The sequence below is a fragment of the Caretta caretta genome, chromosome 5 (assembly GCF_965140235.1).
Source record: "Caretta caretta isolate rCarCar2 chromosome 5, rCarCar1.hap1, whole genome shotgun sequence".
Classification (NCBI taxonomy): domain Eukaryota; kingdom Metazoa; phylum Chordata; order Testudines; family Cheloniidae; genus Caretta; species Caretta caretta.
Genome location: NC_134210.1, coordinates 104,650,205 through 104,673,745, shown reverse-complemented (window position 1 = coordinate 104,673,745; position 23,541 = coordinate 104,650,205). Strand labels below are relative to the sequence as shown.

Genomic DNA, 23,541 nt, shown 5'->3' with positions numbered 1-23,541 from the left:
ATGGGGCACCACATTTCCTGGTGCTGCTCCAGCCCCAGCCCTGCCTCTTCCCACCCCTTCCCCAAAGCCCCCTCCCCAAAGTCCCTGCTCCTGCTCTGCCCCAACTCCGCCTCCACTCCCCTGAGGACTCCAGAAGCGGTCGGGCCTGCCCTCGCTGGTAAGTAGAGCGACCCGGCCCCAGCCTGCTCTGCTCCCAGCCACACCACTGGTGAGTGCTGTGGGGCAGTTCCCCACTTTCCCCAAGCCTGGGAGCCAGGGGAGCAGAGCAGGCTGGGGCTGGGTCATTCCACTTCCCACCAGTCTGTGCTTGTTGCCCTGGTCCAGAAGTGCTGGAGTAGGTAGAGGGCATCAGCAGCTATACCGAGTTTTATGAGCAGCATCAGCCAGTTCAAGTCTGCCATGTCTATGTCCTCCTCCTCCTCCGTCATTAGCTCTGTCAGGTGCCTACAGTGGGTAGGAAAATGCCACCAAACTGCTTACCAGTATCTCATGGAAGCTCTGCCTGCATTCTGAAACAGGAGCCAAAGGCCACGCTCAAGAAGTTCTTGAAATGGCAGCTCCTCCATGTTGCTGGTTCCAGTTGCTGGGAGTATACATGCCAAAATGACGGCTCAGCAGGATGTGTTGGCATGTTACTTCCTATAACGGATGGTGTGGACAGTCAAGTTTTCCCACAGGGCACCACAGTCAAAGGGCTAGCACAACTTTTCAAGAGTTCTGTAGGAAGTCTGGGATACAGTTGGATGCACTCGGGTCTTCATACTGCAGTTTAGATGCCAGAGCCCTGGGTTAAAAACTTCTTAACCTAGGGTTGGCCATGAATGTAGATGCTCAAGCCATGGGTTCTCAAACCCTGGGTCTGCTGACTTAAGTCCCACTAACCTTGGGCTTACATTGCAGCGTAGACATACCCTTTAAGAGAGAGCCTCCTCAGTAGTGATTTGGTTCTGATTAATGTACATGGAGGAGACAGAGGCTTTGAAGTTAAGATATAGAAAGAGTTATTCATTCTGTTGGTTTACTATTCATGATGAACAGTTCATTGTCTCAATCCTAAAATAAGATGAGTGAGAACAGCTTGGGGAAGCTGACTGAGTAGCTGACCAGAGCTATGGCCAGCTCAATCAGTGCCCAGCAGGCCCTGATAAGAGGGCTGGAGGCCAGGGGCTACAAATTCTTTCTCTAGCTATGGAGAGAGAAGGACCAGGCTGCCTGGGAGACAGGGTATTGGAAGCAGAGCAGGGCTGGGGAAAGACAAGAGGAGCTGGGGTGCTCCAGCCTGGTAAACGCCCAGGCTGCAAGCCTTGTTAAAGGCCAAAGCAGGTACTGGGGTTGCAGAGGTGCAGCCCGGGGTTAGGCAGAGGCAGCTGGTCCAACCCCCCTTGCAAATGATGAGAGGCCATTACACTGCAGTCTGCCCCAGAGAATGGGGGCAGATGGTGATGACTGGCAGTAACCACTTAGGCAAGGTGGGGATAGAGGGTTGGGGGTTCCCCTGGGAGGGGAGACCCAGAGCCTGGGGACTGCCATGGGCAGAAACCCAGTATAAGGGGCACCAGGATCTGGGAGGGACATGGGTCCTGAGGCAGGCGAGACACCGGCCAGCAGGAGGTGCTCTGAGGCTGGAAAGAGCTAATTCCTGGATGACCAGTAGGAGGCTGTGCACCCGTGAGTCTTCACTTTGCTACAATACCACTTCTACTTCTGGGGGAATTGTGCATCACTGCGTGTGCATAGAATTCATGGCCCCACAGATTTCTTTGCTTCCCTGTAGAAAAATGATTTCTGATGGGGAAGCAAAGGGAAGCCACAAGAGCAGTCATGCGCCCTTCCTCTACTCTGCAGGCAGGTCAGTCTGGGCACCCAGAGCAGCTGGTAGAGACATAAATCAGTATGGGGGGAGGGGGGATGAAGAGGGAGGGCTGGGCAGTCGTGTATGTGTGTGAGAGAGACACACTCTGTCCCTCTCACTCACTATTGCAGCATGTTTGGTGTGGAAGCGCAGGGCTTTGGGGGTGTTTCTGAGGAAGTAGGCACGGGGCAGGCTCTGTCCCCTCAGGCAGAGCAGAATGTAGCAGCCTGCCTGCTTAGTGAATTTTCCATTGTTCTTAGTGAATTCCCCCAGGAGTATAAAACAGCTGTAAGCAGTGTCAGGATGAGCTCCACCCTGACATCTGGTGGTGAGGTGTGGCAAGTTGTGGAAAAGAACTTCAGGGGCTGATCTCATTTGCATAGGCACACCCACCCCACCTAGAATGAGGCCATAGCTGCCCAACTGGTCACTTTGGCTGCTGTGGGATCCCCAGTGTCTCTGTTATTGGGGCAGGAAGAATAAATTGTTATTACCCTGATTATGGGAACTGTGCTTGGCCTTTTGTTATGATGGAGGGACTCACCATCAACTAAGTAGCACTTGCTAGGCAAGGGTCATGGGTTCCAAAACTCTGTGAATTGAGAGAGGCTGGGGACAAGTATTAATACCTGGTGGCATGGGCCTCTTGGTGAGGGCCTTACATGCTAATTGCACTTCCTCCTCTCTCCACTGTGGAATATCTGAGCTAATTTTGATTCCATTAGGAGTCTAGTTACAGGCTGCTGAGCTCGCTTTGGGCTAATGGTGCACCAGTACTGAGGCTCCCCTACTACAAGCTGAATTCACCAAAGAGCTGAACTGACTAAAAGCTAAAATCACTGAGCGTTGTGTTAAGTAGTGGGGGAGCCTGAAGATATATTGTGGAGCAGTTTGCGGGACGGCTGGAGTGCCTTGTGGACAGGCTGGTGGAGCAGTTCGTAGGACGGTAGGAGCTGCTTGTGGGCTGCAGAGTGGAGCTGAGCAAAGGAGTTTGTGGGGCGGCTGGCAGAGCGGAGGCCTATGGAGCTGTGGGGTGGTCAGCTTCAGATCATGTAAGGTGCCTCTTACCCCCGTCCCATCTCCACACAGGTTGGGAGGTAAAGCTCCACAGATAAACTTTCGAACTCTGGGGCTGCCCTGACCAGGGACAGAGACTTTTGGGTCATTGGACTTTTGGGACTTTGGGTGATTTGGGGTTGCTGGACTGAAGAACCAAAGGGAAGGGGGCATGCCCCAATTTGCTTGGGGTGGGTTTTTTGCTCATGGGTTATGTTATGAATCCTGTTGGTGGTGTTTCCCCAACATAATGCCACATTGTTTCTCTCTGTTATTAAAAGGCTTTTTGCTACACTCAGACTATGTGCTTGCGAGAGGGGAAGTATTGCCTCTAGGAGGCGCTCAGTGGGGGTGGTATATATTTGTCCCAGGTCACTGGGTGGGGGCTCGAGCTGGTTTGCATTGTGTTATTGGAATGGATCCCCTAGATATTGAACCCGGCCCTTGTTGCTGCCAACTCTGACGGGCAGAAGGGTTACACAGGTATAAAAATTTTAAGGCTCCTTTAATTGCCAAAGTGGTGTAAAGGAGCCTTATTGCAAAGGACAGTGTGGCTTTATAAATGCTTATGGTGCTTTAGTGATTAGAACTGGTCTAAATTTTTGGACTCAAAAAATTTCCTATCAAAATATGCTTCATGAACTGTTTGCTACTGACCTTTCTGGAGATGGTCAGTAGCCAGTATAAATTTGTGTGCCTGAGTTCCCGGCCCTCATTTGCTCTTCAGTTGTGTATGATAGAACACTGAGCGTATGGCTGCATCTATTTGTTAACTAATGACTAGAAGTAAAGGGTCAGTACTAGTTACATTACTGTTAGAAGGGGCTTGGGGATTTCCTCCAATGCTCCCCAGCCCCACTCTCCATCCATTTTATTGTAGTTTAAATAATTTATCAAAATAATTGAAACCAGCGTGATGATATTGCGTAATTTTGACAAATAAAATATGCAGAATTTTAAAATATTGTATGCAGAATTTTTAATTTTTTGGTGCAGAATTCTCCCAGGAGTACACTTCATTTCCTAATCATGGAAAGTAGACTCTGCAGGCAGAGGAGTGACCTCAGGAGTGTCTCTCACTCCTGTATGTGGTGGTTCATCAGCCAGTAATTTGATATATATTTGTACTGAATGTACTGAAAATAAAATTCAGTTGTTGGGAAGAAACTGGGTTCAAAGAAACCCTGCATGGTCTGAAGAGGTCCAAAGCTGAACATGATTTAAAAACAGGACATGCAGACATCCTGAAACGCTGCCTTCCAAAGCAAGGAAGCACATGGTCAAAATGGAGACTGGGTGACGTTGCTGGGTGATGCAGTAATAATAGATCTGGGGAGCTAAATGTCTGCAGTCACAGGAATGATTGTCTTCAACTGTTGAGAATTGTTACCATGTGCTGTTAAAAGCATTTGTGTCGTATAATTCATGGCAGAGAGAGCTGCATTTCCATGGTAGGTGAATTTGTTTCCTGTGTAGTTTGTAAAGAGCTTTGGATGAAAGTTGTAAATTGTTGTTTTCTTTGGCAATATGGGTTTTGGAATGATTCTAGCACCCAGTACTGTATATCTTTTTAAATATACTAGGTGAATGCTAAAACAGTGAAGAAATGCAGATAATGAAAGGGCCAAATAAACATCATTCAATCATAAAGCAGCACTAAAGGCTTTGAGAATGACCTGACCTGAGTTACACTAATATACATAACCGACTCCCTCATTCCAAGGATTAAGATGAAAAATCTTATCAGGAATTTGTATCAGCTATTTTTCCTCTGAGAGACTTGCTGTGCTCTGTATTGGTGTCACAGCTTCTGCTGTTTTGTTTATTCAGTTAAGTTAACAGTTATAAAAATGTATGGAAATACATGAAACATTTGCTTTTTGGACAGGCAGCTTTGTGCGGTACTACCGCCTGAATTATCTTTTCCCCTCTTCTGGTCCATTCCATAGCCCAAAATAAACATGGTTCCCCTCCTCACTTTTTCATGAGAAAATTTTGGGGATAAAAGAAAAATCCCTAGACTGTTTAAACTTATATGAATTCCATTTTGAATTCCTTTGGCATGTAAGAGTTTTGTACTCTACTAAAAGGCTTTTCTTGGATTATGACTTGTTTCAGTTTATAAGTGAAAAATGGAGGGAACGCCCTCCATCTGGCTCCAAGAGAAATCACCTCTGATCAGATCCAGCCCAGCTTCTGACCATGTCAGGAGTTAGTTTTTGCTCTGCATGTTTAAATAAGCACAAGGTTCTTAGTGTTTTAACCATGTCACTGCTGCCTAAAATGCCTTTTGTGTGGTGATGGGGAGCTGTGAGGCTAATGAAGGGGAACGGAAAGCTGATAAAATACACTTCCTGTCTTCTGCAATTCCCTCTGCTGTACCTCCATGCGCACCCTCCAATTTGTTGGAGCACCACAGTGTTGTTCATCATTACTTTTATTACTTTTTACAGTGCCCAGACCAGAAGTGTTCTGATAGCTTTACAGAACAGCTAGTAAAAATAAACCCTGCTCCCAAGATCTTACCAACCAAGTTGCAGCAAGTGATGGTAAGAAACATTAGGGAGAGGTGGGGGAGGGTATGAAGAATGGCAAAGTCATAACAACAAGATCACACAGTTACCCAATTTAAGGATGTGATTGTCACAATGACTCAATTAAAAGTGCTTTTTGATGCTTTTCTTCTTTTTAGTATGTGATGTTGTTCACTGACAAAAAACATTACTATAGAGCTAAGATTGCCCAGTGGTGTCTCATGCCCTTGCGGAACATTGAGTTCAGCAATTGAGTATAAACTTTTGAATACCAGGAAATACAGAGTTTAAGTAAATGCCCAGGTAACCTTAACTCTGACCCCCTGGGGCTGGCAATGGCCACTGGGAATTGTCTGCATGCAATCCAGATGCATTCACTGTGTTAGGTGTAGCCATATTGAATCAGGGAGGGATTAGCTGGAGCAGCTTGGCAGAGCTGTGATTATGATATGAGGAGATGTGGGGGCTGTCCCCCTTGTGGGATGTGTGTGATCAAATGGAAAAGGTGCATGAGATCCAGTATGACTCGTTCAGTGCTGCATGGAGTAGGTTGTGTGAGTAGCGGGGCATAGGGGTCGTCTTGCTGTGGGGATTGTTAGTAGATTGGGGGGAGATTAGTGTGGTCTGTGGGTTTAATGAAGGATAAGTGAAAGTATATAATTTTAGATGACATTGTGCACATATAAGGGGGAAGGGCTGTAAAAAGTGGTTGAAGAGGTTATATGTGTTAAATTTGGTGGTCTTTCCATGGAGTAGGCTGTATTTTCATGTGTAGAGCAGATGTAAGTAGCTCAAGTTCAGTACAATTCAAAGGCAGAGTGAGTATGTTCTGGGTCTTCTGAAGCATTGCTCTAAGAGGGCACAATTAAGGTTGTGTGGGTATGTGCCTTATCCCTGGTTTTTGGAAGTTTGAGTTTGAAATACCTCAATTCTTCATTTCCTGGTTTTTTAGAAGTTTAAGTTTTGCTGAACGCCACATTCTGGAAGGGCACAAAATACCCCCAAGTTTTTTGTAAGTGAATTTTCATGCTTTTTAAACAGTAAGAGGAATGATGTTGGTAGGAATTAGTGATTATTTAAGCAGTTATTGTTATCATGTAGATTTGCAGTTAAGATAATACCTAGCTCTTTTCATCAGTAGATTGTAGAGAACTTTACCATGGAGGGAAACATAACTATCCCTGTTGTACAGATGGGGAAACTGAGACACAGGGCAGTGACATGACTTGGCCAAGGTTCCCCAGAAGGCTAGTGGCAGAGTCTGGTTACAGTAATTTTAGGCATGTGAGAGAAGAGTGGTCTGTGTGTGTCTCTCTCTCTCTCTCTCCATCCCTCTCCGCCATCCACAACACATGTCAGTCAGGGGCTGGACTACTATTTTCGGCTCACCCTCATCCCATCAAGCCATTAACTTTTAGAAGCAGGGTGTGCACCAAAAAAAAGCTGGTAGTATTTCTGAACTTTTAAGAAATGCTTTTTTCTGTGGGTTGTCTCGAGAACCTTTTGCTCATATGTCCCCAAATTTAGTTCACTCCCCCTAACCCAAAACCCCGAGGCACACCAAATTTCAAGAAAAACCAAGTTAGCATTCAAATTTTAGCGGACTAAGATGACTCCAACCTTGAAAAAGAAAAGTCTTCTCATTCTTCACAGTAGCAGTTGCAGAGCTATTGCTAGTGCTTTGCTATAATAGTATGTGGAATTAATCATCTGCAACTACTATGTTATATCCAGATCCCCAGCACAGCATAACCTTAATTCCTAGAAGGCTCTGAAATGGCTCATTCATTGCAATGGTAAATTCTGACTTTAATTAGAACACCCTATGAACATGAATGCACCCTGAAACAATACCTCTGAGACATGCAAACTGCTCCATTCATCTCAAGGTGTTCTCATTCCCCCTCCTCAGTACTAGTGCTTCGGAGACTGTGATATGCTTCAAGCATGTACATTCTGAACTCCTTGCCTTAGTCTCAGCAATAGGGTTTTGATGCATGCTCCCAGCATGTCTGTTCTCAGCTTCTCAACCAGAGGGGCAGGGCTTCCCCAGATGCTGGCCCACATGTAGGGCAGGGAGAGGAGCTCAGACACTTTCAGAGACATGGGGATTCAGAGAAGGGCAAGGATCCCAGCTCTTACATGAGGTGGCAGAAGAGGGGGCTTCCTAGATCCCACATGAGATGGCAGGGAATGGAGACCCTCCAGAAACCGAGTGTACATTCCCTCCCCTCCAACTCCCCCTAATGTCCAATGCCTGTCCCTGAGGTGAGCCCTTCAGTGCCTCTCCCCTATCACCCATCCCTATAATTCCCCTCTCCTCACTGCAACCCCAAGCTCCTATTCCCCCCACTCCTCCACTCCCTAATTCCCCTGTCTTTCCAGCAAGCATTCACGTGTCATTTATTTTCTTTTAAAAAATAGCTTGAGCACCTTCTAAACTGCTTCTGTAATCAGATTACATTTCCCCAAAATTAAACAAACAAAACAGCCACATCTGACAAAGGCAGACTGTAGCAACATGCTTACTTGGGATCGATCTCTCTATCTGGTTCCCATCATCATAGCATCTGTGGATGCTTCTCCATCGCCCAGTTGCTGAGATGGGTGATTGGGAAGAGATCCTGTTTTATTCACTAGAGAATGGTGGGGATGCCCAATTCTTGGATCACTTTGGGATGTTGCGTGAGGGGCTCTCTCCCCTTACCATTTTGGGGGGAGCGGGGAGGGAGATGAAGGCAAGTATTTGGCTAAATGGGCCTTAATGTCATCCTTCTAGTTCACGTTTGGGTCCTGTTAAAAATCTTTCCCAGCTGAGCACCAAACAAGCTCTTGCCTCTAGTTTAACATACTGAAGGATATAAGTTCATTAGATGCCCTACTGTCATTCCTATGAGATAGATTTCCATATGTGATGCCATCTCTGGGAAGGGGGCACGATTGTGGAGCTGTAAAAAAAAAAAAAAAAAAAAGAGAGAATTGGTGTAGTAAGTCCTTATAGTGTAGGAAGTTCCTAAATGACATAGGGAATACCTTTGTGGAGAGCTTCTAAAAGCCAACCCTCGCAGGAGGCTAATTTGGACTGGGTAAGGCTGTATCAACATTGCATTGTGTTCTTATCAAGGGTGGAACCTACAAACTCCTGAGCACTCTGACTTCGATCTGACAAAGCACTTAATCCCTAGCCCCACTAAACAAACAGTTCTCAGAGCAGGTTCAAAGCCAGAAGACTTGTTTTCCTTGTTCAGCAGCTTAGAATCATACTTATTGATCAGGCAATATGAAAAAGTGATGTGTTTTGGGGGCTTTATATCTTGGGCAATGCAATTTTGTATCAGCTGTTTTGATAATCAGCCTCAATGGAACTACAGGTTTCAGAGTAGCAGCTGTGTTAGTCTGTATCCTCCAAAAAAAAGAAAAAAAAGGGAGTACTTGTGGCACCTTAGAGACTAATAAATTTATTTGGGCATAAGCTTTCGTGAGCTACAGCTCACTTCATCGGATGCATGCAGTGGAAAATACAGTAGGGCGATTTTATATACATGCATCCGATGAAGTGAGCTGTATGCTCCAATAAATTTGTTAGTCTCTAAGGTGCCACAAGTACTCCTTTTCTTTTTAAGGGAACTACAGAATCAGTAGGACTCCGTCTGTTCAGATCTAAACTGCTGAGCCATTATTTTTAATGACTTAAGGTTTTTAGCTTTTCACTCAAGCCTCACAATGTGGACACAGATCAAGAGACAAAATAAAACTGAGGTAGACAGTGGAATGGGTTGGGGCACAGAATCTCCCTCAAGACTGTCACTAGATGTGCTGGGATACCACTGAGAACAAACCCTCCTGCCGGAAAATGCTTCTCTCCAATCCTGTCTTGCTGAGCCAGAGACACCAGTCAGCTCCAGCACAGACCAAGAAGTTGGGCCAAGCTCCACTGCAGTTCACAGAAACTAAGATTCACTCAGCCCACGGGCTTCTCAATTAACAGGGACTTTCCCAGCATCCAGTATTTAGTCTTTCTGGGAGCCTAAACCCCAAATAAATCTGTTTTACTATGTATAAAGCTTATACCGGGTAAACTCATAAATTGTCCGCCCTCTAGAACGCTGATAGATATGCAAAGCTGTTTGCTCCCCCAGGTATTAATCCCTTACTCTGGGTTAATAATAAACAAAAGTGATTTTATTAAGTATAAAAAGTACGATTTAAGTGGTTTCAAGTAATAGACAGAAATACATCAAAATATGCAAGGCTAACTTAATACACTAAGGATCTAGTTACAAATAATAATTTCTCATCCTAGATGTTATCTCAGGTACAAACCTTTTCAGACCAATGCTGTAGTTTATGGCCTAGGTTCAGCAATCACTCACACCCCTGTAGTTACAGTCCTTTGTTCCAGTTTGTTTCAGGCATCTCTTTGGAGTAGAGAAGCCATCTCTTGAGCCAGCTGAAGACAAAATGGAGAGGCTTCCAGGGCCTTTTATAGTCTCTCTTGTAGGCGGCAACCTCTTTGTTCTTCTATGCAAAATCACAGCAACAAGATGAAGTTTGTGGCCACCTGGGCAAGTCCCATGTTCATGAATGATTCAGCTTTTTGCATGCCAATGCCATTGTTTACATGTTCGTTTGAATGTTCCTAGGAAAGCTCAGATGTGGATTGGCATCTCCCAAAGACCATTGTTAGTTAAGTAGTCCAACTTACTTGAATAGCCCCTTCACAATATATTGGCCAAACCTCCCTTATGTGTTTCCTACAGCAAACACTTCAAATACTAGCATAGAGCCAATGCTCGTAACTTCAGATATAAAAAAGAGACATACATACAAACAGGATGAATATATTCACTAGGTTATAAGCGTAGTAATACCCTATAAGAGACCTTTTGCATAAAGCATATTCCAGTTATATTATATTTATACTCATAAGCATATTTCCATAAACATATGGAGTGCAACATCACAGAGTGATGCTGATGTAATACATGAAAGAAATAGAAACCCAAATCAACACTGATAAAATTGGCAAATGGCACAAAACTTGGGGGGGGCAGTAAATAATGAAGAGGAATAATCACTGATACACAGTCTTCTGGATCATTTGGTAAACTGGATGCAAGCAAACTGTGTTTTTCAGGATAGCCAAATGTAAGATCATACATCTAGGAACAAAGAATGTAAACCATACTTACAGGAAGGGGAATTGTATCCTGGGAAACAGTGACTCTAAACATGAAGATAATTAACGATTGGATTACCAAGGGTCATGATGGATTCTCCATTATTGGAAATCTTTAAATCAAGATTGTATCTTTTTTCTAAAAGATATGCTGTAGTTCAACCACAACTGTTGGACTTGACGTAGGAATTAATTCTGGGAAGTCCTGTGCCCAATGTTATGCAAGAGGGTCAGACTAGATGATTACAATGGTCATTTCTGGTTTTATAATCTGTTTACACTTACATTTTTACCAAAGGCCCAATCCCACTCCCATTTAAGTCACGGGGGCCCAGATCTTCAAAGGTATTTAGGTGGCTAACTCAGTGGGAGTTAAGTGCCTAAACACCTTTGAAGGATGTGGATCTGGGAATTTTATAGTTAATTTCAAAGGAGCAGGAGCAGGCCTCAAGTCCCTAAGGAACCGATACTGAATTCATAGTCTTTCTTCAATTAAAATAATGCTTAAAATTAAATCAAATGCTCCAATGAACAAGGCTTTCCTGACAGATTGCCCTGTGAGAAAATGGAGTAGCAGTAAAAGGATTATATCCTAAGATAAGCACACATTTACTTGGCATAAACAAAGTCAAACTGAAAAACTGCTGAATCATTTGGTCCAAAATTAGGTCAAATCCTTTTTGTTAAGAAAGCAAACTTCCTTCCTGAGAAACATAACTCAAGGGCTGTGTTCCATGGTATTTTTGACTGACGTTCAGGTCATATTGGAACCGATGCATGGTGCAACATCCATCCAGCTTGACACAGGTTACAAAGTGCTATCCTAAGTGTTAACTTTTCTGAGCACATAAGAGAGTTGTCAGTTGGTGAAGTCTCACAAAACTCTCTTCACTAAGGCAGAGAATTATTTGTGAAGTTTGAATTGACAGAATAATAAAACGTATGCAGTGGTGGTGGTGTTGGTTTTGGTCCAAGGACAGTAGAGACACAAGGTGGATGAGGTAATATCTTCCATTGGACCAACAGAAGACGGTCCAAAATAAGATATTATCTCACCCACCTTGTCTATTAGAATAATAAAACAGAACTTTGGCCTACAAAGCATGCTGTCCACACTGATAGGTCTCAGATTCACTTCTCACTTCTGAAAAATAAATATTTTTGGTTTCCAAATATCCCCAATAATAAAAAAGCCCAAACAAACCCCATATGACTTTTTTTTTAAAGTGAAACAATATTAAAATTCTAATCTTCAAACTGAGGGTCCCCTGAATATAATAAACCTGGGGGACAGTGGGTTGCTTGCATTGCTGAGCATCTTGTGTTGTCTCTCTACTCTCCCTGCTGCCTCCATTCCAGTGAGCAGCAGGAGATTCAAATTTTGAGCAATTTCAGTCCCTAGCCCATTCACAAAATGAATGGGACTAGTTTTACTTGATTAGGGACCATAGAATTTGCCATGAAGCCAGCAAGCAGGGTAGGAGGAGGCTGTGAGATTCCTCTTTTCTTTTCTCATCTTTTTAAAAGATTTCATACCATCTATCACGCCAAGAATGTAAGACCTGTCCCTACAGCCCTTACTCACTAGAGTAGTTCCTTGAATAATCATTGAATTCAAGTGAGTCTGCTCTTTGGGAAGAATGGGCTTCTACTGGATTACTCAGATGAGTAAGGGATGAGGAACCAGACTCTTATTTCATAAATTAGTCTCTAGAATGGTGGGCACAATGCCTTGGTATTGCTGACATTATAGGTCAGGTAAAAATAAAGGACTTGGGGCCTAGTCCTAAAGTCCTTACTTAGGCAAAACGCCAAATGACTTCAAAAACTGAGTAAGGACTTCAATGAAGTTACATGGATTTACACCAGTTGAAGATCTGGCCCCATATATTTTAAAAAACACTTTTCCTGATTTGTTACTAACAACACCTTATTATAATGCAGATATTTACACAGATGAAGCAAAGATTTTTCCATTTTGATTTAATTTCACATTTTTGTTCTTCCAGTTAATTGTTATGAGTATGAGTTGCAAGCTTTGTGTGGGAATGATCACATCGTTTACTTTAAGGAAAATCCTGTTCCATTTTCTAAAAAAAATAATAATAATAATTTTTCCCAGTAATTTTCCTTTCAATCAATCTTGGTTTTATGGAAACTAAATTTTGTCCCAACAGTGTTCCCTTGGAGGAGAAGACAGAACAAATAAGGAACAAATGGAAAGAAGAAAGAAAGAAATGCATGAACTCCAGCACTATGCCAGGAAGCCTTAAAAAAAGTTGTGTAGTGAGACAGACTGCAGTGAAATTTATAAACATACTGACTTCAACATGTGAATTGCATCAGGTAAAAAGAGACACTGAACTAGAATATGGAAACTTACAAAAAAACACCTAAAGTTTGTTGGGAATGTAGTCACTGCATTTCAACCTGTCCCTTCTCTTTCAGGCCTGTTTGTTTAGCCACCAGGTGTCACAACTGCTGATTCTATGACTTAGATGGAAAAACCTACAAGCAGGCAGGAAAGCAGATGGAGGTGCTTAGAATTTCTTCCTCAGGGGCTTATTCAGGTCTTTCAAACGTTGGACCAATTGATTATAGATTTATTTACTAATTCAGGTATAGGGTGTCTTGCACAGGTCAAATGCATCTTAGACTAAAATGAAGTAGCAAACCTCTAAAAGAAATAAAATCTGTTAAAGAACAGAGCCAAGGAAACTGACAAAGATGGAATAATAGTGACCATCAAGGCAAACCATTTGACAAAAGGTATTTGGTACTAATAGAGGAGACACCGGAAACATGAGAGAGGGCCCCAGATGGTCAGGGAGAGGCTTATTGGAAGAGAAGAGCCGTTTACCATATGCTAAATAGACAGTTAGTGAAGGTGCCTGGTGGACCAGTTCTGGAAGGGAGCTGTGCAGCAGAGGCTAGAGCCCTACACTATGAGAGACTTGCCCGAGTGTGGCCCTGCTCCACTCGAGCCAAACATCAATGTCAGCCAGGGATGCAGTCACAGAGCATCAGAGGGGTAGCCGTGTTAGTCTGGATCTGTAAAAGCGGCAAAGAGTCCTGTGGCACCTTATAGACTAACACATGTATTGGAGCATAAGCTTTTGTGGGTGAATACCCACTTGGTCGGATGCATGTAGTGGAAATTTCCAGAGGCAGGTATAAATATGCAAGCAAGAATCAGGCTAGGGATAACAAGGTTAGTTCGAAGGAGGTTAGAGCAGAGAGGCAGGTAGGGGCTGAATTTCAGAGGTGCTGCTTCTCTGCACCTCCCATTGCCTTCACCATCTTCAACTTCCAGCTGAAGTTATGAATGACCAGCATGTCTGAAAAGTGGCCCCTCTCACCCTAGTTTATGAGGGGCTCCATATACACGGACCCCTGTGCTATACTCTTTGGCGGACAGGCAGCCTTTGCTTTTCTAGCGCTCCTGGCAGCAGGGAGCCCTCACAGGCAGGGCTCAGGAGCACGCGGTCTGTCGCGTCCGCCCCCTAGTGGCGCGGGGCATCTTCACCCGCTTCCAGGGGAAGGGGAAATGGCTGCCGCCGTCTCCCCATGTGACTCCTCGGAAGCCGGCGCCGGCGCCGGCGCCTCCCCCTCCCGCCGCGAAATCCAGGTGGGGCGGCCCTAGCCGAGCAGGTTTGAGCCGTTCCCGACCCCGTAGCGTCCTTGCAGATCAGCTGCCGCGCAGTCGGCCGGGTGGTGCCGGTTCGGTCTCTCTATGGAGCGGGGCGCGGCGGTGGCTGTGAGGCGGCTCCGCGCCGCTGGCGGAGAGCGGGAGCCCCGGGCCCCGCAGCACCCGCCGTTGCCGGGGCACGGGGTGGAGGACTCAGGTGGGAAGAAGCGGGTCTGCCCCGCCGGCGGCTCCCGGTGGCGGCTGCTTCCTGAGGCCCGGGGGGCGCTGCTGGTGCTGCTCTACCTGCTGGCACTGCGGGCCCTGGTGCAGCTCTCCATGCGGCAGCTGCTGCGCCGGCCGGGGCCGCGGGACTTCAGCGCCCCCCGGGCCAGGTACGGGCAGCGCCTGCGACCACCCCCCCCTCCCCCGCCTCCCCACCTCGCCCCCTTCCCCTCAGCGCCTCGCCATTCCCCAGCCAGGTACGGGCAGCGCCTGCGACCCCCATCCTCCCCCCCCAACCAGGTCTCTCGCCTCCCCATCGTGCCCCCTTCCCCTTAGCGCCTCGACATTCCCCGGCCAGGTACGGGCAGCGCCTGCGACCCCCATCCCCCCCCCCCCAACCAGGTCTCTCGTCTCCCCATCGTGCCTCCTTCCCCTTAGCGCCTCGACATCCCCCGGGCCAGGTATGGGCAGTGCCTGCGACCCCCATCCCCCCCCCCCCCAACCAGGTCTCTCGTCTCCCCATCGTGCCCCCTTCCCCTTAGCGCCTCGACATTCCCCGGGCCAGGTATGGGCAGTGCCTGCGACCCCCATCCTCCTCCCCCTAGCGCCCCACGCCTCCCCATCCCGCCCCCTTCCCCTCAGTGCCTCGACATTCCCTGGGCCAGGTACAGGCAGCGCATGTGGTCCTCCCAGCGGCCCGACTCTCCCTCCCAGCGGCCTGACCCCCCCCTTCCCTACCAGTGGCCTCCCTGCCCCCCCACATCCTTCCAAAATAACACACACACACACCCCATTCTGCCCCCGGACCTCCCCATCTCACTACTGGGTCAGGTACTGGACAAGTGGGCCAGCTGTCTAATTGCAGTGTAGAGACACACTAAGAGTCAAACTAGGTGATCTCTATCTGGCACATCATCCCCATCCCCACCATAAAGATTCTGCCCTCACTGACTCCTGTGCGGTCCAAATGCTTTCACTGAGTTTTCAGAGTGTAGCTAATTGGACTTGCAGTAGAACCTCAGAATTACAACACATTAGTAATGGAGGCTGTTCCTAACTCTGTACAAAACATCAGGGTTCTTTTAAAAGTTTACAACTGAACATGGCCTTAATACAGCTTTGAAACTTTACCATGCAGAAGAAAAATGGTGCTTTCCCATCACTGAGCAACATAAATTTTGCTGACATAAGTGGTAGCGTAGATATGGCCATACTCTGGCTATTAGCCCTGGCCCCAATATCTACACTATTGTTACCCATGTTAGCTAAATTAAAGTTAGCATGGCTATGGCTGCCTGTACTAACATCTTCACTTGCAGTGTAGACATACCCTGGGGAGAAAATGAGCTAAGTATTTAAGAGCTATGGTTTCCTTTTGGCATTCTCATGGGTTTTATTTTTGTGATGAATAAATATTGTGTTAATGTTTCGGTTATCAAATTGTGTATTTCTTTTAGTGTTGTATATCTTAAATTTTAATTGTTCTGTGTTTGGGAATGGTGGTTGACAAATTGAAATAAATGTAAAATAAATCTATTATTTGGCTCATTGTAAATCTTACTAAGAATGTGCTTGTTCAGACCTGTGGAGGATGTGGTCGGGATGCGTGATATATATGCATCAAAAAGCAATGAACTTACTTGACAGTCTGCTCTCCCTTCATGCATTTTCTGTGTAGATTTTCACTGCTGACATTCTTATTTTGAAAGATAAAATCAGTGGATTGGCATATTGTCACACAGAAAGGGGGTGTTCAGTGCTGTCAGACTTCTCCCTGGTTCTGATCGGCAACATGGCACTGAGCAAAAGGCTGTGTATCCAGATCTTTGACCTTAATAGCATTAGGAATTTTAGCAGTGGTCAGTTGCAGTACGTGCTAGGTGATTTAAACCTTTTCTGTTTAGCTTATGGAGTGGAAGGGTGTGTGAAAATGTGCAAATTGTGGCCGAGTTGCATATTGAATGCATTTGTTACAAGAGATCTGCATTGTTAATTTTTCAATTTATCTCTTGTAGGGAATATCTTGAAAACATAACGGCAGTTGGTCCCAGGACAGTCGGAAGTCCAGAAAATGAAATTCTCACAGTTAACTACCTCTTAGAACAAATTAAGGCAATTGAAATAGAAAGCAGTGATGCACATAAGATTTCTGTAGATATACAGAGGCCAACGGGCTCCTTCAGCATTGACTTCTTAGGTGGCTTTACCAGTTACTATGCGAACATAACTAATGTTGTGGTTAAGCTGGAGCCCAGAAGTGGAGCTAAGCATGCCGTGCTATCCAATTGCCACTTTGACTCTGTACCAAATACCCCAGGTAGGTGCATGTATTTACCTGTCTTTGTTGAACTTTTGTTGTCTTAAATGACAACTTATATCTTTTTGGCTTCTAAAAGTTTTTCATAATGAAGAGTAAGCAGCTTCTGTTTTGTTACAGCTTTTGATGTTTCTTATGATGCTTTTTACAGCAGTATAGTAATAGGAGCTGCTTGTGGACAAAGTGATGCATGTTACATGAGCAACAGAACTGTTTTTTCATGCAGGGAATTTGTTCTGTTTTGTTCTACACACAATGTCGCTTACATCCACCTATAAGAGGACTAGCCATATCAAAGAGTATCTCATTCTTGCAACAAATTGCACAAAACATTTAAGGTGAAATTGTGACCCTATTGCAGTTAGTGGGGCCAGGATTTCACCTTTGGTCTCTGACATGAAACCATGAGTATTTTCCTGCTTGTGAATTCTGGAAAGCGTATTTACATCTGAATTTCTCGTATTCCTCTGCATACTCCTCTGTATTGTGCATTTTACTTACTTCAGTGTTACTTTCAGCTGATTCAAATTGACCCTTGTTATCCAACTCCAACAGGGTGGTTTGATGTACTAGATTTTTTTATATTTTTAATAAAATCTGCATGTGTACTTTATACAAATGTGTTAGATAGTATGATTGATTTGGTCCTGGTGGCAGCTAAGCTTCAATTGCACGGGCTATAAAATTTCTAAGTGGAGGCTGTTCCCTCCTAAAATCAAATCAAATTTTGTTTGCAGCAGCATGTAATCAAACTCTAGTTACTGTTTTACTACCAAGTCTACTGTGGCTCAGCAGGCAAAATGAATTGTTGCTTGTTTCAGGCAAAAATAGTTTTTGTTTTACTTTGAGAGACCTGACTGCAGACTATAACTTACAAGCTCTATTCACTCTCTTAAAATCAAATCAGAACATCTTGCAGCCTCTGCTGGTGCTAAATTTGCAAGTTTCTTTAACAGTTTCTACACAGCCTACTCTGAGTTGACTGGAAAATTAAATTATTTCATACCTTCAGACAAAGAGATACTACAGTTGAATCAGGATTCCTGTCTATGGAAAAACTGCCACCCATTCTCTTCTCTCACTAGTTACCACAGATCTCTAATCGGAGGACTGAGAGATGATGCTTACAAACTGAGGGTTGGCCTTAAGCCTGCTTAGCATGACCATGGTGGTCAGAGGAAACGCTACAAAGACACATTGAAAGTGTATCTCAAGACAATTGACGTGGACATCATAAGGTGGGAGGAGCAAGCCACCAAGTGACCTCAGTGGCACCACATCCTACATCAGGCAGTAGCTTGCTTTGAGGAGAAGTGCCTTGCCCTTGAACCTGAAAAAAGAGAGAGAAAATGTCTGTGCCTACTGCGAGCAGATCTGTGGTTCCAGGATCGTACTCCTGAGTCCTCTCAGGACTCGTATGTAAATCTGTGGTAGAAATCATCCTCGAATCAAGGGATTACTGATGATGATGCTTTGTAGTGTACTTCTTCCTGGCCCTCTGCTCTCATGTCATTACTCATCTGGCTGTTCCCTGCTAGGCCAATCACCCTTCCCACTTGCTGGCAACTGAGTTCCATTTGCTCTGCTTAGCTCTTTCTCCTTGCCTCTTCACTACATTCTCACTGAGCTTCCTCTTAGATTGGCAGCTCAGTGCTGCTGTTCCTGGTTTCACTCAGCCTATCTAAGGACAACAGAAGAAGCTTATCTGACAGGCAGAAAACCTGGTGCTTTTGTGCATCTGGATGGTGCTCTTACTTGTCAGGGACTTCTGGGAAGTGAGATTATTTTTCCCAGACCTAAGGTGGATGTGACATTACCCAGGCTACAGTCTGGACTGTTGAACAGCTGTGTCCCCTTAGTTCTCTAGACTGAAGTCTATTTACACTGCATTGCTATCAGAACATCCACTCCTGGCCTGCTCACACGGCCTTCAGCATGCAAATTCACTCCTAACTAAATTCTTGAGCACTCTGACCTATCACTCATGAATTACATACAGGGCAACTCCTTCAGATTCCTCGTCCCAGCCTTGTCCCCCCAGAAATGTGTCTTGTATGGCTCAGTACCCTTCTGAACAGTACAAGCTCATAGGAAGTCCGACACTTCATGAAAGGAAAATGATAATGCACGAACCTTGTTATCCCTGATGGAGTTTTCCATACTAATCCAAATATGTTGGTTAGGATAAAACAATAAGATAAGTTTAGACAGATTTTTAAGTGAGTACTGGTGGTGATGCATACATTTCAGGATTCGTTTAAAAAAAAAGTAAAATGCAAGCTAAGTGAACTTTAAAGCAAATGGTTTTGTCTCATCATATGCTGCAGTAAATTTCACAGGCTGGGTTTCCGTTCAGACTGAGATTTCCTCCCTCCCCCCCCCCTTTAGTTCAGTGTCCTTCAGGTATTCATTAATGTCATGAGCAGAGAAACTGGAGAAGAAGTGAGTTGGAGACTACTGTCTCACATTCTTATGCCTCCCTCCCCTCTATGAGGACTACCCCTGCTGGGGTGCAGGCGACAAGCAGTCTTTTGTGGATGTGAGGTTTGAACCATTCTTATGATGCAATATACATTTCTTATTCACACCTTCCCTCTGCTGCAGAACGGCCACTTAAGCACGTGATAGTTTTTCAATGCCAGTGTGTCTTTGTCTCTCAAAAAAACTGGTTTGTGGGCTCTGTCCAGAGTCACTATGTATTTCAGTAACAATCATACAGTAGAATCTTAATGTCACATATAGTGTTGCTACGCATATTTCGCCAGGATAATGACATTCAGTAGATTCTGACTTTTCAAATACCACCTCACAAGGCATACTTTGTACAAAATTTCTGTCTTGTAAAAGTGGTGAACATAATAGTATAGACCATCAGTAGGTGAATAAGGTTGCCAGAAAAGGAGCCCAGTCCTGATGGACATGAGGTCTATGAAAAAGTAATGATTCTTTTCTGCAGACTTTCTTATGGGCTCAGGGATTGGAGTGTGCCTATCACTGACCTGCAGAGGGATAGTAAAGTTGGTCTAGGCTGAGTGGGGAGTATTTGTGTGGCCAGTGGAGTTAGGAAGTTGAGACATGGCTGCATAGATAAGACTTCTTCACACTAAGAGCGGTGGTAGCGAGGTGGTTATTCTTGGGAAATGTCACAATTCTGTGCTTAAATCAGCTGTGAGGAGTGGCTTGGTGGAGGGGGAAACTGCATAGTTCCATTTTGTCTTAGCTCCTAGTGTGGACCAGACTCTGCATGTGTTATCCTCATAGAGTGACTGAGCATGTTCCTTCCAGCCTAGGGTTACAGGCATGAAGCTGGACTTTCCCTTTAATGGCAGGCTGCTCTGGGCATAGTTAGGGCTAGGCACTGGACCTGAGATCAGGGAGCCTGTCTCTCTCCTGTGCTCTGTGACTTCCCTGCTGACACTAAGGCAGCGTAGAGTAGGAAGCTGACCTGAAATCTGGAGCTGGGGGAGGGAAAGGAGTAGATGGGGACAAGGAGTCTGGGAAAGTGGAGGCGGGGAGAACTGGGGAGGAAAATGTCTAGGTAAGGGGGGACTGGGAGCCAGATAGCTAGAGAGGTGGATCACAGAGGTCAGACTAGGAGCTGGAGTGGGGTGACATTGGAGCAAGGAGTGTGTATGTGAGAGGGAGACTGAGACTGGATGAGAAGCCCAGGCAGTGAAACTAGGATTAGGAGCAAGTGTTGTCTGATGTCTCCCTTCTCTGCCAAGATGTGGAAGTGGGGACAAAGACTAGGACTGGCAGGGCAAGGAGACTGTGACTGGGTAGTGAAGGAGAATGGGACTGGGACAAGGCTTCGGGGAGGGGAGGAGGAAGAGGTATAACAGGGACAGGTTGGAGGGGATGGAGCAGAAGGATCAAGTTTGGAGGGAATGGGCAGAAAAGTCTGTGTTCATTCAAGCACACACCCTCCAGAGCCTGAAATGGAGCTTGAGATCCCAGAACTTTGCTATTTCTTTGCCAACAACAAATGCCTGTGAAAACCAGTGGCAGTGTGTGTCTCACCTGCCTCTACTGTTGGTCCACATAGACGACGACCTACCACTGCTAGCAGTCCCTCCATTAGCTCAAGGGGAAGAGGTCTGTGCAGTAGATTTAGAGGTTCCAGTTCCAAGGAACCATGTGTGTGTCAATATGATGCTATATGACAGAATTTCTGCTTTTTCAGTTTGCTTTTCTAAAAAATCTAGGAAATTGCGCACACACAAACTATGTTAAAAGAACATGCTTAAGATTGCAAAGTTAACACTCAAAAAGTTAGGAAATGCCAGTGTGATGTTACGCCCCCATATTCTTCATAGAAATATTATGATATGAATATGGCATAACTAAGATATGTTTTATGCAAGATGGGTCATGTGAGGTATTTGAAAGGTTATAATTTACTGAATGTAATTATTGAATTTGTGTGCATGTATCATTTCTGTAGCTGAAGTTAGGAATATTGACTATGTAACAATTGCAACTGTGCATACTTGGGGAACGCCCACCAGACAGTATGCAGTCAGCCTGGATGGTCCATTAGGAAAGACAGTGGGTCTTTGAAAATGCTAATCTCCCATCTTCCTGGAGTTCCTTCCTGTGGATTTGGCCATATATTGAAGCATGACGAGACAATAAAATATTGACTAGGCCCTTATTAAGGGGAAATAGTCCATCCTATACACCGAATGAGGCAGGGGCCCTATGGAAAAGGTAGCATGTAATTAAGGACCATGAATGCATATTCACAGGCAACCTTATTTCTGGCATTTCATAACTTTTGAGTGCTTGACTTTGCAACCCTAATAATGTTTTAATGTATGTATTTATATGTAATTATTTAAATGTTGCTGCATAAATATATTACAGAATTCTCTTTGGTTTACTTCTGTGAAGAGGCTTTTTATTAGTTTTCACACAGAGCACACTCAGTGTCAGTGGTTCCCAAACTTTAATAACCCACGGACCCCTTTCACGAAAATACCAAATCTCGTGAACCCCCCTCCTACAAATGAATATTTCCAGGGATTTTTCTCCCTTACAGAGCATAAATTATTGAAGCAGTAATTTGGTATTTTTACGACATGCTTATTACACACTATTATTACGTTATGAAAATGGCAATACTCTTCCAAGATTTCACTTCTGTAGCTGTAACAATGCTGCCCGTGGGAGCCAGCTGAAGTCACTCAATTAGGGTGAACTGCAAACAACGCGGGGCAAACAAACCCCAACAGCTGGTGGATATTCCAATACTTAGATTTACCAGGCCAGCACAAAACTGCTCCTGTATTACCTCACTGGTTACTCAGAAGTCCAAACAACGCTGTTCCCTTAAAATGCCCAGCCTCAGGCCTCTATCCAGACACACGTGTCAGATATGATGATGATTACTGAAAATCTTCTCATCATAGTAAAGGTTCTTCCAATCCCAAAGGATCAGCCACACACCCAGGTCCAATTATAACTTAGATCTTACCCAGAATACACATTTATAGCCAATTCTTATTAACTAAGCTAAAATTTATTAAAAAAGAAAAGAGTTTTGGTTAAAAGATCAATATACATATAGACTTGAATTCAATTCTTGATGCTCAGATATATAGCAGAGATGAGCTTGTAGTTGCCAAAAGTCCTTTTAGAAATAGTCCATAGGTTATAGTCCAATGTCCATATTCAGGGTGACTCCAGTCAGTGACTGGGGATCTCAATCCTTATGGCTTAAGGTTGCCCCCTCTTGAAACCCAAAGCAGAGCTGAGATGAAGAAGGATCATGTCCCAAGGTCTTTATACATTTCCAGCAGCCTTTTGGCCTGAGAAAACAATAGGCTTAACTTTCCTTCTCCTAAACATCGTGGCAATTAGTACAGGGTAATTTATCCATTAAACAGTTCAGCTACAGGTTACCAGAACCTTCAGAGACATATTGACAAGAATATTATTTCACTCAAGTGTCTTCCTAAATGTTGTTATTCCTTTTTTGATCTTTGAATCAAAGCTATAGCAATAGCCAAGACTTGTTTGTTTACAGCACAAGACCTGAGCAAACATCTACCCTTCCATCTCTAATGATGCAGGCTGCATTTCAAAGCTCTGTTCATTTACATATCTTCCTAACCAGTCTCTAAAGTTCGGCCATGGGTCAGGTCAGTCTGTGAGTTAATTAACTCTTTCTGCCCCCCCCCCCCCCCCGTCACCTTTCAATGAGATATTAAATTACCCTCATAATGTCACAGGAGCTCATATCACTTCAATAAAGGCTGTTATAGGAAAAGGCTCCTACATGTTTCATCAAGGAGTACTAGATGTGAATCAGCATGAAGGTACTTAAGAAGTCAGCTCAAATAAAGAGTTCCTCCCACAAACATTCGGGTCTTGAGCAGCCCAGGCAAACAACGCACGACTATAACAAAGCTTAAAACTTGTTCTTCATAATAATTTAAAAAATAACACTAACAGCCTATTTAATTTTAGAAACAGCAAAAAATATCCACCTCCCTTTCCATTTCTCATAAGGAGTTTAAATCTCCTTAGTGCAATGGATGCGCTTGCTTTGATCTGAATAGCTCTTGGATGTCTGGAACCACTGGAGAAAGATAAAGTCTCAGGTCTGGTTTGGCACTGAGTCTGCTGCTATATTTGGTTTTCAGATGTGCGTACAAGGAAAATGCTTTCTCGCATAAGTATGTTGTTGAAAATGGTAACAAAACTATAGTAGCTTTTTCTGCCAGCAGGGGGGTACTTGTTTCTTAAACT

At 44.5% G+C, this 23,541-nt stretch overlaps 1 protein-coding gene across 8 annotated transcripts in view; it reads left to right on the top strand.

The window, feature by feature from the left end:
• The first annotated feature begins 14,278 nt into the window (after positions 1 to 14,278).
• Positions 14,279 to 23,541, top strand: part of ERMP1 (endoplasmic reticulum metallopeptidase 1) — a 63,553-nt gene continuing 54,290 nt past the window's right edge. For all 8 annotated transcript variants that reach the window (XR_012668613.1, XR_007356787.2, XR_012668614.1 and 5 more), the window contains exons 1-2: positions 14,279 to 14,641; positions 16,487 to 16,788. Coding sequence is in view for 3 of the 8 variants with exons in the window: in XM_048850929.2 (XP_048706886.2) it covers positions 14,355 to 14,641; positions 16,487 to 16,788 (589 nt within the window). In the remaining 5 variants the exon portion in view is untranslated. The remainder of the gene's footprint in view (positions 14,642 to 16,486; positions 16,789 to 23,541) is intronic.